Source organism: Antedon mediterranea, chromosome 6 (assembly GCF_964355755.1).
Source record: "Antedon mediterranea chromosome 6, ecAntMedi1.1, whole genome shotgun sequence".
NCBI lineage: Eukaryota > Metazoa > Echinodermata > Crinoidea > Comatulida > Antedonidae > Antedon > Antedon mediterranea.
This window is the reverse complement of record NC_092675.1, coordinates 7510197-7531420: the sequence shown is the minus strand read 5'-3', so window position 1 is coordinate 7531420 and position 21224 is coordinate 7510197. Positions and strand designations below refer to the sequence as shown.

Sequence of the window (21224 nt, the reverse complement as noted above, 5' to 3'; positions counted from 1 at the left end):
GAATCACCACACCTACTATACACCACTTCCGTTCCGCTTGATAGCTTTGTACCAGGCTAAGATTATGGACAATTGTGATAGTACTGTAGTTCTATTTCTAGGCCCGTGCTAAGAAGCATACAATTTGTAGATCGAGTCATGAATACAAAGCACACAAAATGTACCACGGATTAACGATCATACACAATCATGACATACGAAGATAATTTTAGTACGTATAAAGGAATTCCGTTCCAAAAGGTATGTTACCGTATAGGGTTCGTTTAAAAAGAGCTAACCCCTTCTACTTCCTCAACGAAGGCCTGGTGGTGGTGGTGTATGTTGATGTGACTTCCTATACTGGTTGTGCTGGCAAACCTGTTCGTTATGGTGATACATGCAGGCTGCATTGATTAATTTTAGGCTTGTTTATAGGGAAATTCTGTTAATGGTCAAGGTACGGTGGTCTGCCAGCTATTGTATTTAAAATTACTAAATTCGTTCTTTTTTGTTTGGTGGTCCCCAGCCCACCTCTTTATTACTCAGAAAATCTTGTTGACTGTCTCTGTCTGAGCATGAAGGAATTATTTGGAATATTATTATTTGTCTGAGCTTTTCCATGCTTTAATTGGTATGTTCTGGATGGTATTAATTGTAAGGTAAGCCTACTACTGTACTTTGAGATGTACAGATAGACCATATTGATAAATTGTTTTTCTGTTAAATTTTAAGATATACAATTTAACATGTAGCCGTTACCCATGTATCCCTAACCTTATTTGTTGTATACCTCTGGCCCTACAAACTCTTTTAACTATTTTTCTACAGCGTTCGAAATGATAGCGTAGCACGAGACAGTAGATCATAATATGTTTATTTGATTGGTCACTCACAAACGCTTCACAGTGAGCTACTCTCTGCTCGCACGTAAACAGTCGCCGCGATGAGTGTGAGGATAGCTAGATCTGCTTAGAACAGCCCAGTTGAATATGGCTAACGTCAAAACATCTAGAAATTGTCAATAAACAAGTTTAGCCTTTATACTTCCGCATTTGATACCTATATTTGTATAAGACTGCCTAAGCATTTGTTATGATAAACATTTTTTTAACTGTGTAAATACTGTAGCAAACATCGCATGATAAAAATACAAGTACGTGTATACAATACATGGCAATTTCATGTAATGAAATAGGTTGAAGGAAGGCAGGTGGGTGTGTGTTGGGCAGAGCCTAAACATTATGAAATGCATACTTAACTTAACATAATTTATGTCTTTTACATTACCCTGATCCCCCCCCCCCCACACCCCAACAAAAATTGGTATACATCTGGGAAGAGGAAAGTTGTAGTATTTATTCTAAATGTATACCCTATGCCAAGATACAGTACAACATGTGATGTGAAGTAGTACAATTATTAGAGATTAATTTAAGTTATCTCAACTATTTCGTCTTTTTAATCATGTACTAAAAAATGTAGTGGAGCTGTAGCTTGGTGGTTAACGTGCTTGCCTTCCAATCCCAAGGTCCCGGGTTCAATCCTGACCTAGTGCAGGGTTGTAACTCATGACTCTTTCAAGTCTTTTATTTGATAGAATGTAGTAATGCATTGTCATTTTTTGTTATCAAAGTTTCACTACTAACTAACTCTTGTGCATCACAATGAAAATATTGTTTACACAGTGAGTGATATTTACGTTGCATATAATTAGTATAAACTATGCACAGTATGATCTGTTCTTTTGAACCTTAGAATGAGCTAGATATGGCTGTCCCAACATTATTCAATTTTTATCTGTGGTTTTCATGGTCACAAAATGCTGATAATTTTCCTACTGTAGGTTTTTTTCTCAAAGGTCTGATTGTTTTACAGACCAGTGAGTCCTGTCTTTCTCTGAAAATTCTACATCCATAATCAGATGAATAATATTTATTATGTCTGATATATCTTTTTGCAAACAAATATTACTGTTTACAATACACTTAGACCTACCAATTTCACAAACACATTCTTGTTCACAAATGTATGGTTCGTAAGAATACTTGTCTATTTCATATAATCTATTTTACTACAAGATTGAAATTATTGACAATCATATTATTTTTGCTCAACAGAAATTGTGAATATTGTAGCAGACCAAACGACTGTGAAGCTGATGAGGCTGGTTGAATGTCTAAAAATATTTATTACATCACTAGATATTAAATAATATTTAATTTATTAAACGGTTCAAGAAAAAAAGTCAATATGCTACAACAGATTTTAAAGGACATGTACATTGAGCCTGAGCTCCTAGCCGAGTTATCCGATGAACAGAAACAGATTTTGTTTTTCAAGATGCGGGAGGAGCAGGTCCGTAGATGGAAGGAATGGAACGTTAAAGTTGAAAAGCAAAAAATTATATCTGGAAAGAAAAATGGTGAGTACTGTAATTACAGTAAATGTATTTAAAGCTCAGGTACAGGCATGAATTTTAAATATAACATCTGGTTAATTGTACATAAATCAAATATTTGTAATAGAAATTAATACTAAAAGAATGAATTTCCCTTATAATGGTCAAATACAAAATTTGGCCAAATTCTGCAATAAAAACCAGGAAGACTTTTTTCAGTAGTTAGGTAGTTCAACCTAATGTAATAACATGTCTGGTGACTCCCTAGAGTAGAAGGTGAAAAAAGATGGTGGCTATACAGTGAATCATTTTTGCTATAGCATAATAAAAAATTATAGTGTTTAGTATGTCAATTTGTGATGAATGATAAATTGATGTTGAACTATGGACTTCTCAGAACTGACCTATATCTGACGGTCGTGTTTTATAAATGTACAGTATATACACTCTTTTACTCCAAACTCCCGAAACAGACTTGTCACAATTAAACCATTACCCTACGCAGGATCGTAGCCACCAGTGCAGTTGGTAAGATTTCAACCTGACTACTTTTTCGCAGAGGCCTTTGACAACCCAGTGGCTTGAACAGAATTGTTCCATTTCTTGTGAAAACTGGACCACTGTACATCCCTCCTACAGTATTAAACTTTTCTTTTGAAATTAAATTTAAAAATGTGTTAATGCTTCACGACTTGCAAATTGTTTTATTTTTATAGGAAGAAATGTAAATTTTAAACTAGATATCGGAGGTAACCCATGGGTATGGGTCATGGGTGAACATAAAGATGATAAATCCATTGAACAGATTCTTGAAGAAGAGAGTTTAGAAGTTGCTAGGAAAGAAGCTCACAAAGAAGCAGAACTCAAAAGGTTTCTATAACTGTCATAATTTAGTTTTGATTGGAGGCATTATGAAGTAAATTATACTAATTATAATATTTAATCACTTCCTATGAAAGGTAACATAACATACTAGCAGATGTAATAAAAACAAAGTAGGCAGTTGTATAAAAAGATAAGAAATTTACCTATATTCTATATCTACTATCAGTGATATAATCACAGTATATACTGTATAGTAGACAACTGGAGAGAATAGGGAATTACCCCCTTCCTTCCCCTGACAACAATCACAACATTAGACAACTCTCTAATCTTTTTTTAACTGTACTGGTGTACAAAGCTCTTTTTACAGAACATGTTCCCTTTGTGCAGTTAAGGGTTTTATGCTTGGCCATTTGAAAACTATTAAATACTGAGTTTTTATTTATAATTTTTAGACTCAAAGAAATTGAGGAGCGAAAAAGAATAGATGAAGAAGAGAGAAAAAAACAAAAGGAGTTGAAAGAAGAAAGAGAGAAAATAGCAAGAGAGAAAGCTGCATTAGAAGAAAAGGCAAGGAAAATAAAAGAAGAGGAAGACCGAAGAAAAAGGGAAGAAGAAAGGAGGAGAAGAGAAGAAGAGGAGGTTGAAAGACAAAGGAAAGCAAAGGAAGAAAAAGAAAGGAAGGAAAGGGAAAGGGTTAAACAGTTAGAACAAAAAAGGCAGGAGTTACGTCTAAAACGAGAGAAAGAGGAACAAGATAAACAAAGACATGAAAAGGAACAGGAAGCCCTGCTGAAGAAACTAGAAGAAGAAAGGTTACAGAAGGAAAAACAAGCAAAGGAAATCAAAGAGCAGGAGAGACAGCTACAGTTACAAATCGTATGTCAACAGTTCCTTTCAATTTGTCATTTTCAGTATACTCTTCTCTTGCTCAGTGAGGTTGATATTGTTTGTTCTACCCATTATTTGTCACATGCCTACTAACCTCGCTGAGAGAAGTGTATAGTATTATATTTAATATAATTTTCATTAAATCTTTTATTTCGGAATCTCTGGTCCATAAAAAGTAAAAATCACATATAAATAAAATAAAATAAACAAGACTAATTAAAGTTGTAAAGTAAAAACGCCAGGAATGATGATTTATTCACGAATGAGAATTTAAATAAACGTGAGATGAACTTACACAAGACAAAAAAAGAATGATGATTGGCCATACCTTTTAGACACCATTGAATTACAAAACATCCCAAATAATCAGGAAATGCCATGTACTTACTTGTATCATCATCAAGCTTAACTGCAAACTGAAGAAATTTAGATTAAGCCATCTACAGACCAACGGCAGCCAGCAGTGCAGCTCCTACTAAGATCAGAAGATAAAACTCCTACATTTTTGGAATAATATACCAAGGTGTTTAACATGCACTATAGTAGACAGGACCAACAGCTTTACTTCCCATCATAAGAACAAGAAACACTGTTCTTTAGTATACGTGCTAAATATGCCTTTAACAATTTAACAAACTATTTTCTCTTTGTAGGAAAGAGAAAAGAAGGAAAACAAACAGCGGGATGCCAAGTACGAAATTGAGGAAAAAGAACGAACGCAAGAAATATTTTCAACATTGCAGAAAAAACGGAGAGAGAGTAAGTTGGAGGCGGAAAAGAACCGAGACAGAATTGAACAAATTTGGAATGTTCAACGTAAGTGATAATTTGATTGTTTATGATTAATATAAAGAAATTGATTGTTATGCTTGTTACATTCATCAAATCATGTGATTAATGTTTCCTTTTGTGATGTCATCATAGTATTGGATTGGATCCAATCCCAAATTACATCAGTAACTGATATGGTACACCTTACATTAAAACATGTCAGTGTTGTATAATATTCCTCCATACACTTTAGTATTTAAAAACACTAAAATATCTTATCTAGCTGTCTAACCAACTAAATTTCCCAAATTGCAATGCAAAAGATAGGACATCAAATTAAGCTCAGCCCTTCATTTCACCATTTTTAGGCCCTACCCTACCCCCTCCTATTTCAAAATCCTGGATCCACCACTGAGGGGTGTTATTAAACAAAAATAATAGGGCCTAGTGTATGCTGAAAATAGAAAACAAATAACAATGACATATTAATTATAGCAGACTTAGTCTTCACGGTTCAGTGCACAACTGTCAGACAGGAAATTTATTTTCTGTTTTAGCAATGAAAATCCGAATATTATCTTGTTTGTGCAGTCTTTGAGTCATTTCTATACTGACAACAGTAGATCTAATGTCATTTCAATCCTGTCTGTCCAGGAACCATATGTTTATATACACTTTTATAGGATATGATGAGAACGAGTTTTAAGGGAGAATGAAGATTATTTTTAGAACAGTAATGGCTTAATATTAGTGAATTTCACTATATTACATTCACTGCTATACATTCTTACAAAGAAAAAAAAGGAAAAATAAAGCAAAATGATCTAGTATCCATGCTTACAAAGTATTATTATGAAATAAAGACAAGACAAGTTGGCACGGCCTCATTCAATATCTCAGTCAAATTTAATCCAGGACTTCAAGAAATCATTCTAAATTAAAACGGTTTTGTTGTTTTTAGAATTCTGGTTTCATTGAAAAATTGTTGGTCCAAACCAAAAATTGAATTCTCGTATTCATAAATAAGGTGGCAAATGATAACTTTCTTTGTAAACTAAATTATTATTAACTAAGTTGTTTTCTTTCAAACAGTGAGGAAGTCAAAGGTCGCTGATCAAGACAGAAGCAGTTGGGCCCAGGCTGCTCGAGACACCGTCCGAAGGTCACGTATATCCAGAGATTTTGAACATTTTAATGTGTCGGACATGATGAATCACACGTAAGTATGAATTACATAGGATAATAATAACCTTTGGGACACCCCTATCCCGCCCGGGGTGGTGGGGGTGTCACTTGTATACAAACCATACATGGAGGTGCAGCAGCCACTTCGAGACATGAGGCACTTGTGCTACCAAAAATAATATGGACAAGACGACAGGACCCTTTGCAAAAAAGCCGTATACGATCCGTATACGCTGAAAACGTATATGACGTATACGGATCGTATACGATTTCACTGTTTACATTATTTCCACTCTGTTGCTCCACAAAGAGTTGGCGTCGTATACGTTTAGCATACGTAACGTATACGTTGTTTACTCATGATAAGAATATCGTATACGGGACGTATACGAATCATATACGAACAAACTAGGCCATTTTATAAATTATAATAGCAGTAATGAGTAGAATAGAGCTAAATAAAACATTTAAATTGTCATTACAACAAATACGTACGTAGGCTCTGGCCTATGGCTAGGCCTCTAGCTAGCACCAGCCATTAGATAGGCCTAGTCTAGTAGTATTAATTATTAATAAGTAGTAGGAGCTAGAACATAAGATCATAATTATTTTTATATTTATTAGATAGCCTAGGCTACCGATAAAATTCAAACAACGTTTTTTCGCAAGTAAATAAAGTACGCTAAACAGGTATACTACTAGGTAGGCCTAGAAAAAACAAGGGGCCATTTACACAAATCGACGATGTTGTTTGCAGTTTTCCTTTATAAAATATGACAGGTCAGTAAGTGCAGCCGCCGACGACGACCGAGCGTCGCTCGGTTGCCTACAGTTCCAACTCGTGGTCGACTCGGCTCCCTGGTGGCCAATCATGCATATCATCGGGTGAATCATCGGGTTCGTCGTTCTCAATTCGTCACGCCACGTGCGAGCTTTGGGGGTGGTCAAATTACATCGTTAAGTTAAGCGATATTATTCCGCGACGTGTGTTGTAGCAATGGAGATGGAGTAACAATAATGCGGCAATGCCGAAGAGGAAAACCATGACCCAAAACAGAAGTAAGGTCATTGTAATAATTATTATTTAACGATGAATACATTCGGATTTTGAATATATATAAATTTTATGAATTATGAATTATATATGAATAAAAAAAAAAACACAATTAGTGGTGATAGTAAATACAATTATATCGAATATCAATTTATTCCCGGTAGCGAACAGATTGAATTGCTTTCATTATTTCTGCTTGGTGATTAAGAAATCATAAAACATATCTTTCTTTATTTTCATGGTATTCCAATAATTGTTTTAAAAATAACTACCCTCAACTTTAAATAACAAATTAAATAAGTCTACTAAACATTGTTGATTTCCCATGGACCCAACAATACCCCAACTATTTCATGAATAATTGTTTATTTGTAACAGTTTATTTGAAATCCTTGTCCTTTGTTAATTCAATTGTGTGACAATTAAATTAGATTGTACATGCTTATGCTGTATATTATGTACAGTCCTGATTATGTAAAAAGATGATTCATGGTATATATCAGATTCTTAAAAAAGATCAACACTTTGAATTCTTAAAATGTGTTCTATATCTTTATTTGGAGTTAGACTCGTACTACATTCATTAAAATGATAAACAAATAGCCGGCAGGCGTGTGTACAGAGGGGGCTTATCAATGATGGAGGCATAAAAATGGGGGCGTAGGGTACCATTTTACCAGGGAGATGTAAAATAATTATTTAACAAACATTTAACTGGTTGGTTTTACTGCGTTCGCGTACAATTTATCATTTGGATTTTTATAAGTTATATGTAGGTTATGTTAAATTTTATTTATCAGTGACAACTCTAGGAAATTTACAGCAATTAGTTCTGTATGCCTAAAATAGTAAAATGCTCTAAATAAAAACGTCGGAGCTTCTTTTTTGTATTTCTGGCTGTTGAATGTTTTGTTATCACCCCCTAACTCTGCAACGATGATATCCATAATGCATCGTATTTCCATTTCACCGTTGTTGATATACTACTAGCTAGAGTAGGTTATTAAAATAATACAATATAACCAAATCTAATATATGGGGGAAAGCTAGCTAGCTTATTTTCACAATGAGTGTACCACAGACTCTTTTCCTTGGCGTATTTTCCCCAGGCCTAGTTAACTCTTAGTTTACTGGAGCTGCTGCAGTAGCTATATACTGCATATTTGATATATACAATTACAATATGCCTATAGCCTAGCTAGCTAGAAGTCATCGAATTTACTATCTACCTGGGCCTACTGTAACTAGGCCTACATCCCATTTTTTATTTTTTTTTTATGGTGAGTCAACAAAACCCGTAGCCAAAAAAAAAACAATGATGATTGAAAATGAATGAAATCTGATCCATCCATGTGATGCATGCATGCAGCGCACATAAACACAGGCACGCTTTGGGCGAATTTATTTGGATCATTCCATATATATAATAGGGAGCCACATGTATTCTACATTTTTATTAAATCGTAATTTGTGGATTTTACTTACTCGTTTTAAATTTAATATACTGCGGGCCCAATTTAATATATACTTATTTATTTCCAAGTACATTAATATTATTTAAAGCACTTTCAAATTAATAACAGCACATTTTGTGTGATTCACTTATTAATGGAACATACAAAAGGTAAAGAAATAGCAGAGGGGATAAACAAGGCAGAACAGCCTGGGTGGGTTTTTATGCTTGCTAGAAAAACAACGTCTAGTAAAATACAGCACCAAATTTTCATTCGCGAAAACTATGAACTAAATCATCATAGGGAATTTAATGTACATATACCGACTGAAAAAAAACCAAATTGTACACTAATTATTGAAGTCAAGATGCTCCTGCGATCGTAAACGTATGCTATCGTCGTCTTGTAAAAAGAGGGACAGTCCCTTTTCGCTTGGTAATACGATGCAGTTTGTATACACGCGTCGTCGTGTACGGATCATATACGGATCGTATAATTAGGAAATTGTTTATAAATGATCGTATACGGTTCGTATATGTTTATTATGCGGGCAGGAACTTCCGAATTGACGTATACGAAGTGGACTTCCTATACGAAACATATACGAAACGTATGTAAATCGTTAGACTTGCCCCAAGTCTGTATTGTTTTTTTATTTTATTTATTTGTTTTTATTTCGACCGCGATTTTTGTCTGAAAATACAGACTTGTGAAACACGTATAGAAATCGATTTGCAGACCGCAAACATCCGATAAGAATGACGTAGGTTATCATACCGTATTTGGCTATATGGGGCGGGCGGTATGTAAATATGGATTTCGAATCAACCAATGATCATTTTGTTTCAAAATGAAAAAGATCGAGTAGGCCTACGTACAGTGCTGAATGTACGATCGAGTTCGAGGCTCGTGTTGAAATATGAAATCGTGTTGCCAAGTTTTGTTTATTAATTGTTTAGTCCTTAGTCTAGGGTGGATTGCTATAAAACAGTCTTAACTGATGGTCTTAACTCCCCGATTAAAGCCGGCTTTATCAGATAGACGGTCTTATTAAAGCCACTCCTGATAGACCATTGCTATAAACCAGTCTTAGATAAGACCGCGTAAAGTAACAAATTGAGGGCGTACTTTGCGCGTAGAATACCAAATAAGGTAATGTTCGTCACGCTTGTTCAATTCACAATCATAACAGTACGTACATCTACGCGAGAAATCCATTCTAGGCCTATAACAATAAAATCACCGTTATTATTTGATTTAACACTTAAAACTCGTTCAATTGGTTGTCTTTGACGATAAATAATACGTAAAAGCAACAAAAAGAGAGGTTTAAGACTGTTTTAAGACTCCTTCGAGTAGGCTTTAATTTTAAAGACCGTTTACAGGTTAGACCGCGGTATAGCAATGGTCTATAATATAAGACTACTTGCTACGTCACGAATTATAGCCGGCTAAGCGCTAAGACCGGTTATAGACCGCTTATAGCAATCCGCCCCTGCCAAATAAAACGCCAATAAGGTAGGCCTACATAATACCACCACCGGCACACAACAGGATTCACACACAACACAGGGCTACACCACACTACACAGAACAGGACAGGGTCTGGGTGGGAATTAAATCAAATTATCTCCGCGTAATATTAAATGATCCATATAAAATCCTGTACCCAAGTACACTGTCTAAACGTAACATAGCGCATGCGTACCATCTTAGTTGTTGAGTCTTTGAAATTCTGAAATATGAATATTAAAATGGTGTACGAGTGAGTAGCCAATCGCATGCAGCTGAAACTAGTCAACCGGATAATCTATGCACCAAGAATTCTTGGTGTCAAACCACGTGACTTTTGCGTGTTTCCCCAGACGGAGTATCCAAACTCAAGTAATACACGTATGAAACGCCATATGTGCAAAAATATTTATATTTTTACTAATAATAAGAAAAAACTCCGTCTGGAGCCCAGACTAGTAAATCGTATACGTTCGTATACGGTTTTTTTGCAAAGGGGAAAAAGGCCACGCCAGAGAAGGCGCAATATTTGTACTAGTTCTCATCAAAAGGGGAACCATTCGTGACAGGGTTTGCGATAACATAGGCCGCTAGTTTTCATTGATTCAAAGGTAGGATCAATTTAGCAATGCATCCAGTATAGCTAAAGTCCTTGCTAAAATGTTGACACTGGACGGGCCATGCCAAAGAGACACTTTATTGGGTATTGAAGATATCCTGTTAGTTTGGATTCTGTAGAGTTGCATTAATTTCTGAGGTTGTCTAAGTTCCCTTTATCCGAATTATTTTAAAAATATAATAGCACCCTCTATTGATCAATTACATCAATAGCACAGTACAGTATGTGGTTAATTTTCTATCATAAAATCCTGGAATTTGAAGGGAAACATCAACCCATGTGTAGTATGACTAAAATAATATTTTATGTTTCTCTGTTTTTTTAATATACAGAAGAGATCGTGGGCCTAAACCGAAGAATAGAATGGAGGCAATTGATTGGTATAGAGATGTTGAGCTGCCTAAGAAGGCTGGCTTTGATCTTATCACTAATAGACCAGATACTTGGATGCATGGTAAGTACAGTGCTCCACTCCCTAAGCCTCAACTGATGGACACTTAAAGCATGATATAGTTTATCCCTCCTGCATTTGACGAGTTGTTGGATGTGTTTGGGAAAAAAATCTGAGAGAATTTTGTATTTTATCATAGAGCCAAAAATCCCAATATTGGAAACCCATGGGCTGGCCAATATGACGTGGCGTAGCGGCTATGAGCATTCACTTGCTAAACCCAAAGGCCCCGGGCCTTTGAGTAGGTCCCGGATGAAGCAACAGGCAACAAAATACGTTGAAAATTGCCCAAGACCTCCAGCATTGGAAGACAACTCAGGGTCCTAAACCAGGAGCCTCAGGTCTCTCCACTACACCACTTCTAATGTGTCTGGTTTTCCAGAATTATGGTATTCCAAATGTGATCTTAATGGACCTGAAGAAAAGTCAATTTTGACAGAGTTTTTGGTTTTCACACAGTCTGGTATATTGTACAGTATAATAAATCAAGATACCATGATCAATTCATATTCATGATCATAATATAATCAAGTAAATTCCAACTTTTGGTTTTATTAGGTCCAATGTCAAGGATAGAGGTTGAATCGCTGTTAATAAACAAGGATGAAGGTACCTATCTGGTGAGGCTTAGTGAACGAATCTGGGGTTACACATTATCAGTAAAGAACAAAGAAAGAACCAAACATTTTCTCATTGACGCATCTCTGGCAGGCTACCAGTTCTTCGGTACAGACCAGATTATTCATCGGAAGTTAAAGGATTTGGTTGAATATCATACAGTAAGTAGATTGTTCCTATGGCTAGCTCATTCAGTCACTCCTAATAAATACCTTTACCGTAAATCTTCTAATAGTAACCCACAATCTAAGAGTAACCCCACTTCTAATAGTAACCCACCTTATAAGTCAATCTATAAAAACAACCCAGTACTCTAATAGTATTAGAGTCACAACAATTTATGATGCAGCCATATTTTGCAAAATAATGCATGTTGATCTCAGGGGGAGTGCGGTAGGTTTTAGTGTTTTTAAGTTTATAAAATAAATTTGTTTATTTGTACTGTTTTATTATTTTGCTATGAGTTGCTGACTGAAAAAGTTGGTGGGTTACTATTTTCACGTGCCTAATTTAAGATTAGTAATAGTAACCCACTAGTCTAATAGTAACCTCCCTTCTAATAGTAACCCACCATAAAAAACAATCAAATAATAATAACCCAGGGTCACAATTAGAAGATTTACGGTATCTAGAAATTTTTCTAAAACGCTATAGTTGTACATCTACGCAAGCAGGCATTTGACTTGACCTGGTGTAAGCAAATTGTTTGCAATATCTGCATGGTTCCCGGCATGGGCTAAAAAAAAAACAACTTTTAGGCCTAATTAAAACCAAATATATAAACTCTTAACATACCTATATTGTTCATTTCTTTCACAGATGACACCGATTTCCGAGTTAGGCAAAGAGATATTAAAGTTTCCGCAAGGCCAAACATCATCTAAACCTGATTATGATGTACTTCTTTGATGTAATTAATTTTAAACACATCAGATGACATTATATAAAGCCTACAGTATACTTTTTTTTTGTATACAAGCAGTCATATCCATCAGTCAACTTCCCTCAAGCTGGACTTCCTCAACCAGAATTTTCCCAATAGGTAAGTTCGCGTCATGTATCCACTGATCATGATAAAGCAAGTCATTTTATATGATCAAATATCATGATCAGCTGAATTCAACCAATTAGCATACGGTTTAGTGTTTACAAGTCATTGCATACAACCTTTGACCCAGCTTTCATGCAGCAATCAATCAATCTCTTATTCATCTAAAAAATCTCAAAAAATGAGCAAAACAAATTTATACCACAATCATTTAGCAATATACACCACAATAGTTTAAATAGATCGTGACATATTTTCTATGTGATTGGTTTCTCCTTATTTTACTAAACTTATCACTATGATTAATTAAGTGACGTTATTTTAATATACCCAATGATCCCAAATTTGTTCTTGTACTATTTAAAATGTATTCAGAAGGCCAGATATTCTCGACGTTTTTTTCTTGGTCGTCAAATTGCTATATTGCTAACTAAAAAGTGATGCACTATGGTAATCATAATGCTTGATAGACATTGATCCTCACAACCTATGTATATCTCTCTGCTTTTAATATAATTCAAACAGCTTAACCCTTTCACTGCGTATACCCGGTACTACCGGGTATAAACAAACGTCGTTGAAGTGCGTATACCCGGTAATACCGGGTATGGGCAAAACAATGATTTAATCGTATTTGCCTATAATATATAGCACCCTCTATATTTGTTCGATGAACTTGAATATTTTTGCAAGTCATTAAAAAAATTTTCCAGCAAAAAAAACGGCCCTCTATAGCTGTATTATTGTCTTGAAAATCATGCGCCCTCTATAGTTATATTATATATAGTATAGTGTATATAATAGTATTCTATCTTGGAAAGTTGTTTTGAGTAGCGTAATGGTGGCCATTTTGAAAGTAACCAAAATTTACCAGCCCCAATAGGGCAACATTGTGTTTATCACAACACGCAAAAAAAAAATTCTGAAACAATACTTAGTTTTGTACTATAGTGAATTTTTGGAAAATGTCATTATTTTCACGATTTTGCCCCAAAACTTTGATTTGTGCATAATATTTATAAAACAATAAAAATAATTCAATTTTTTTTTATATTTTTATTTGTTATACATATCTTTATCAATATCCAGTTGGAAAATGACGTGATCAATATGCAAATTACATTTTTTTTTATACCTAACTGTAGACTAACCCTTTGCCCATCACACACCACAAAAATAATTACACAATTATCTCAATTAGCATTTTTTTAAAATTTATTAAAATACCATATGTTTTTCTTAAATATACATTACGCACAGAGGTGGGAATAATGCTCCGCAGTGAAAGGGTTAAGCACTTATTGATAGGTTTTTCAGTTCAAATTCTTACAGTGAATTTTAAATTTGATGGGACCAAGCCCATATCCAAGATTTTTATAGAAGGTTTATTTTTGTTTCAAAAGGGGCAGAAACCGTCACAAGCAAGGCTAGTTTAGGCCTATTTACCATCACTATGGTATTTAGTTTGAAAAGGGTATTTGAACCTTGGAAGCCCTGACTATATCTTGCTTTATCTTCATTATTTAAAGGGTATTCTCTATATATCACCATATAGTAGAGTTTGCTAACTTATTATGTAAAAGATGTAAATATACACCAATAAATAAAAAAGGCAGCTTTGATTTTTAAAAATGTGAATTTCATTTTTATATCGGATATTTGGTATTAACAATTTATTTTTTAACTAATAATTATTATAATTAAATAAATTTATAGATGAAGAATTGGATAGTAAAAAATATATAAAATAAGAGGCGTTATTACAATCAAAATGTACAAACAATTAATAACATAAAGCATTCCTCATACAGCATTCCCTCCTATGTTTAGTCTTTCTGTAGTTTTGATCATAATCGATGAGCTTTCATAATACAGATAGTTTTAAAAATAATAACTTTGTATATTAATAGTACCATGGGGTGTGGGTTTCTGCCTACCACAGCCCCCAAGTGGACCTAGTCTTGTGTAGCAAATTAACAGGTTTAGATTTACATATTACGGTATATTAATACAGTTTAAGCTATTTATATTTAAAGATATACCATTTTTCAATATACAAACACATCATACAAGCCTAGCAAAATTTTTCAAAACTTTCTATTATTTAAAAGTCGAAGATAGCCAGGTCTTGAGTCCATTCTATTGTCGCCACAGATTGATATCTTCATCAGTACTTCTGTGAATGGATGATTAGGTGGGAACACGAACGCTAGTTGATCATACCCAGTACCGTTTTGATCGTACGATGGTCTCTAACAGATTTAGATTTATATTTGATTCCTTACACTGATTTAGACTTTTGTTTACAACTCAATTTAATATTTATGGTAACTCCAAAGGGTGCTAATCTGAAAAGGTATGGTTTAAATGTTTACTTCAGGAACATTTGCATAATTTTAATCAAAATGTTTGTTAGGTGCTGTAGTATTGTTTCACTTTTATTGGTACCACAACACAATAAATGTCCACAAAAAAATACCGTATATGATCAAATATAGTCCCAGGGGGTACAACATTTGGCAAACAATATGGGGGGGGGGGGGGGGTGATTATAGGCATATTAAACTATCAATGGATTTATCAAAGTTTTCTTAAATTTCTTTTAATTCTAAATTTAGATGGAGGGATTATATACTTGGTCATAATAATGGTACTTTTTAATTCTAGAGCTCTGTCTACACTATCAAACTAGTTTGACAAAAAAGTGTGATGTTTCCAAATAGGGTATTAATAGTGATATGAATTGAGTAACATATAGGTCAATGGGATTAGTTAAAACACCTAAAGCTCTGTCTACACTATCAAACTTTATGTGACAAAAATGATACGCTCCATATAATGGACATAATGATGTCTTATCACTACCATATTTGGGCATATCACTACCATATTTGGGCATATCACTACCATATTTGGGCACATCACACTTTTTTGTCACATAGTTTGATAGTGTAGACAGAGCCTTGTATTAGTTGTTTATAACAGTATGATTAATGGTGTCTATTGTATACACATATTCCACCTTGAATGAATTTTTTGTACGTTTCTAAGCAAAATAGTGATTTATATTTGATATGCTTTCTATCAAATTCATAGTTTTATAAATAATATAATTATAAAATAAAATAAACATTCCACATTTCAATTCTTCATATGAAATAATCATGGTGTATAATATGTTATAATTATCTTTATAGTTTCATTTTTCTAATTATTCTCCTATTGTACAGATTTATAATAAATTGTTTTAATTTAATCAATAATTTCTATCAGTATTGAATATAAATTATTCAATTATTAATATTAATCTACCATTCCATTCACTAACTGTAAATCTCGGTATCTCTTTGTATGCCATTAACAAATTGTGATTATAAACGAAACACTGCACCTTTTGATTAGTTTTTGTTGTACTGTAGCATTTATTTCACTACACCAGTCACAGTGGTTTAGCATGATACAGTAAAGGAATTTATGAAATATCCACACGTTATGTACAATTTAAAAACGATTATAAACAAGAGAAGCTTATTTATAAATAATACTAACAAAATAAATACAGTAGTTTTAACTTTAAGAAGTTAACAGTAAGCATAGAGATATTATAGTGAACTATAATTTAATATCTATGTAGTAAGTGCCTTGAATCGGGCCTGAATCATTGTCAGAACTAAACAAGGTTGTTAAATATATATCAAAAAGCAAATGAAAAAAATGCAATGCTGTGGGTGTCAGTGAAGATCTAAAATGGAGATACAAATAGAGATGAGCAAAAAGCTAAAACAAAACCATAAAGTAAAACGGAAGAATTTGCAAGCTTTCGGGTAACACAAACCCTCAGTGCAAAGTTGCTAAATGCAGTGTGAATTGAAGAAGTTTTTTAGTTGCAATTGCTGGCAAAGGACCCTTGTACAACCAACTTTTTATTTGGTGTAAAATATAATTTAGGCGAATTAATAAAATGAAATCCTTACAAGAAATTTCATTTATTTTTGTATACTATTCAAATTGTTTATTTATTAAATTGTTTTTGGAATATGTATGATGTATATTAATAAAGCATTATTATTATGAATTTTGTTAGCAGTTTTTTTTTTTTGGTTCTATAAGAGAGCATATTTCTTTCAAATATTCCAGTTGATATTGCCTTAAAAGAAATGGTTATAATAAGGTTGGTATTTGAGTATTTTTTTTTTGTACCATACAAATGGGAATACACAAGCATACACAATTATATTGACGAAAACAAGACTGCAAATATGTTTGCATTTTTATACCTATTTAAGTCTATTATAGGCCTAGTGAACTGTGGATTTCATTCCCTCATGAGGTATTCTTAGAGGGGTCAGCTGCATGGCCAAGTGGTTAAGGCAGTGGAACCGTACCATAATATCGTCAAGGGTTTGAGCCTCACTCGCTCCATGGTTTTGGTGGTAGAACAAGTCCTCTTGGATTAGGACTATACATCGTAGGTCCAGTGTACAAATATGGCTCATGTGCACTTGATGTGTACATCTTTCGAGACAAGTAGGGGGTTACCCCGGTGTACTAGTATACACAGCCACGGCACACACAGACAGTTATCATAAGAAGGCCCCTTACACTGTTTAGGGTTACCCTCTATAAATAAGGCTGAATACAAAAATTGGTTTAGCCCTTACAGTTTGCGATACACTAACACACATAGGAACTCTCAAACAAACAGTATTTTTGCCTAAATGAATAACAACCAGTCACATGATATCTCATTCATTTGCATTTATTAAACCAGGTGGATATTTTCAATTACATATATATATAGGATATTCCTAATACCTTAACTCCTAGTTTATCAGAAAAGAAAATACATATTTTATTTACATATTTAGCTCATATAAAATAAAACCTTGGTGCAAAAATAATATATAGGATTTCAAACATCTTTTGTAAGTAATATAAATAAAAATAGATTCAATGTTGTGTGTGATATTGTTTTTAAAAACTACAGTACTACCATCGAATGTCCTCTTAATAGAGATTTTATTTTATTTTTTTTTTATTTTCAATTTTCAGGCACAACAATACATGACAATACAGCGGTGCAGCACCCTGAGGATTGCCATGAGTGCAAAGCACTATCGAGATGGCTCTCCAAATACTGCACTAGAACATATAAGACAAACATATACACAAGATGCTCTACATAGACAAAGACTTATTATTAAGTCTTTGGGAGTGGAGTTGTAAATTGTCATGAGAAAAAAACCCTGACATATGACAGGACTTGAACCCAGGACCCTTAGATTGGTAGCCAAGCATCATAACCACCAAGCCACAGCTCCACTCCAATGTGATGTGCCTTTATCCCTGGTTGCTGTAGTGTTAATATATATTTCCCTAAATCTCATTTCATAGGACAGTGTCCCCTCAATAGAGGATATCTTTACATTAGATGTTGTTTTGCAACACAAGCCAGTAGTAGTCAGGTTTTTTCCATTTCATGATAGCTCCATATATTTTTAAGCAATAATTTATTTTGTAGGTATTTAAAAATAAATTGTAAAAGGTTTCAATAATATTTTTCATTCCAAAAAACTGTAATCAAATTATTTTTGATTCTCTTAATTTGGTTGCCTTAAATGCCAAGAATCCTATAATAATTATTAGTCATGTCTGTTCTGTCTACACTATAAAACTAGTTTGACAAAAAAGTGTGATGTGCCCAAATATGGTGTAGTGATATACCCAAATATGGTAGTGATATGACATCATCATGTCCATATATGGGCATTTTTTGTCACATAGAGTTTGACAGTTTAGATTTAGGATAACTTGTTTAATAAATGAGCTAGCATATAGAACGCCTTTAACCCCTCTAATTGTCAATCCATTAATTATATAAATTAATCAACCTTTAAATAATTAGACACTACTTGTACTGCAAATACAAAATGTTCAGCCATAAATCATGAAGCTTAGAATATTTATACAAAGCTTGTCACACAAATCTAAAACAACTACGGTTATAACAAAATTGCACACATTATGGAGATATAGGTTTCATTATAAATGCCCATACACACATCAATCAGAATTTGTTGCGAATAAAAATAAAGAGCGTCAACACGTCTGTACATGTTTATTTGTAATGTATTTCATCATTACACACACTTTGTTAATGATATGCCATAAGATTAATTGTATTAATACAACTTCCATGCTATTTTTAGCTCAACTTGTTCAAATGCGCCTGTACAAGTGTGATAGTATAACTTTCACAAACAAACCCTGTTTAAATACCCCATCCAATAACAGTTTCCCTATGTTTCCATACTCTTTTCTTTTTCCATTTACTGCAGGTGGTATATTTAAATAATCATTCATAAAAAAAATACAACAGGTGTCTAAAGTGTATTCTATAGAACAGAATGCAATTTTGAAAACCATTTACCCTAAATAATAAAAGGGCTTGTAATGATAGAATCATTGCCAAGACATAATTTAGTCATATCCTAACAGCAATCAGAATACACAACAGGCAGTTCATAGAACCGTGTTAAACTACCATCAGGTCATTTGACTTTTCGAACATGTGACCTTTAGATTAGGACATAATGTGACCCTTAGTGGAGGAACATTGTTGATTTTCAAACCAACGTGTACATACTACATGACTGGAATTATAAATTTCTGTAAAATACAAAAATTCCAGCTGACTACAGAATAAAAAATATTGCGCAAAAATAATATGCTAGTAAATTCATTGCTTGCATTAAATCACATCTAAATATTATGTAGAAAAGTTTCACAATAGGATACATTGTATGAATATCTATTTTTATAGTAGGAATTGTTCAGGCTATTCCAGAATTACAATAAATTTTACAAAATACAAAAAAACAGTAAAAACGTAATAAAATACATATTACATAAAGTATTGCCAATAATAAACTCCAAAAAATTAACCCAATGTGTACCTGTCACGCGTAAATATATCAATATCAATGTAAAATTTATAAGAAAAAACAAAAATAATGGTTTTCACAATTTTAAAAAGTAAAATTGTCTCTTTTACGAGGCCCTACAGACATTCTATAGGGAACTTTTGATTTGCGATGACCTATAAAGGTCAGGTCAATTGATGTGCCGTTGGTCATTAATTGGACATATAATCCATCAAATTTGTATTGAGATAGGGAGTGAGGAAACTCGTTCTAAAATCCATGTATGTGCCGAGTGAATAAGTATGAAGTACTTCGGTCATCGGCCGTTGCAAATTCAAAGCTCCTGAGTGATTTTATGCCACCATACAATCTATCCACTTCTTTCTAATTCCCTCAACCATTCACATAGTTTTCTTCTATACATTTGTATCATTTTCATCTCTTTTTGACACACAATTGCTAAATATGAAATGGTTATCATTAGTTTATTATTTGTTTTTGTCTTCGTGCCATCCATCAATCAATAGCTTCCACAATTAGAAAAAATCACTGAATAACTCTCTCAGCAATATGAACCTCAAGTCCATATTCCAAGTTGTATACCTTTGTATGTTAATTAATATTAACACTTAACTCTATTGTATGAATCCAGAATGTAAGTATGCACCTAAAAGTAATACTGTATAGGGATGTATCAAATAATTGGGGGATAAAGAGCTGGGGTTTGCGGGGGGTTTACGGGATACTATTTAATTAACGATAACATTATTGTAAAACCCTTAACATTCGTGTGACTGATTCTTCTAGTTCTAGCCACTTAGATAAATAAAACGTCTTATTAAAAAATATATAATGTACATAAATTTCACAACAAATAGTAAACAACAACATTATTTAGTAAGTATGTACATTTAATACAATGTAGCACAGTTAAATGAGGATTTTGTTATCTGTTCAGTGGGATGGATGATTCTAAACCGCCGGAAGGTTTGATTTATATCTTTCATCTGAGGCATTAGGTGATCTGCTGTCATGGCGTTGGTCCATCATGGCTATGGAAGGCATTGTGGTGGCGTGTTGGCTTTTACTTGGTTTGGCTTTCTTCTCTGGTTTGTCTGTGTAGTGGAAGACAAAGAAGTCAATTAATTAATTAATTAATTAAGTTTATATAGTACATTGTAAGAAAACATTAATTTGCTTAACATTGACAATTCCAGAAAAACACAAATTAAAAAGCGTTTTTAAATGCTTTTTAATTTGCCTTAAAATGAGTAAGTTGTCTGACGGATAGAAATAGGCACACAATTCTAAAGGAACACAGAGGCCAAGAAAAAGAATGATATAACAAATATAATAACAATATATTGTTTGAAGGTTTGCATGGCGAAATTAAATGTTGATATAAAGTTCTCACTCCTGAGGACGATCAAATCATATTGCTCGAAACGTCGAGTGACTCAACAGTTCTTTTAAGAACTAATATATGTGGTGTAACG

General features: G+C 33.6%; 2 protein-coding genes across 3 annotated transcripts in view; one reads left to right on the top strand and one right to left on the bottom strand.

Moving 5' to 3' along the window:
- Positions 1-34: 34 nt before the first annotated feature.
- Positions 35-16861, top strand: LOC140051287 (SH2 domain-containing protein 4B-like). 2 transcript variants are annotated; one of them, XM_072096450.1, is made up of 9 exons: positions 35-240; positions 2097-2401; positions 3094-3247; positions 3658-4081; positions 4747-4909; positions 5957-6083; positions 11021-11142; positions 11698-11918; positions 12577-16861. In XM_072096450.1, exons 2-9 carry the CDS (start codon positions 2230-2232, stop codon positions 12664-12666), a joined length of 1473 nt encoding a protein of 490 aa, XP_071952551.1. In that variant the 5' UTR covers positions 35-240; positions 2097-2229; the 3' UTR covers positions 12667-16861. The 2 variants fall into 2 exon arrangements, with proteins under 2 accessions (XP_071952551.1, XP_071952552.1); XM_072096451.1 differs by lacking the exon at positions 35-240 and adding an exon at positions 332-436.
- A 704-nt stretch (positions 16862-17565) lies between these two features.
- The window catches only part of LOC140051448 (cyclin-dependent kinase-like 4), a 31527-nt gene continuing 27868 nt past the window's right edge, over positions 17566-21224 (bottom strand). Inside the window, exon 12 of the mRNA XM_072096669.1 lies at positions 17566-20843. Coding sequence (XP_071952770.1) covers positions 20701-20843 — 143 coding nt within the window. The 3' untranslated portion in view covers positions 17566-20700. The remainder of the gene's footprint in view (positions 20844-21224) is intronic.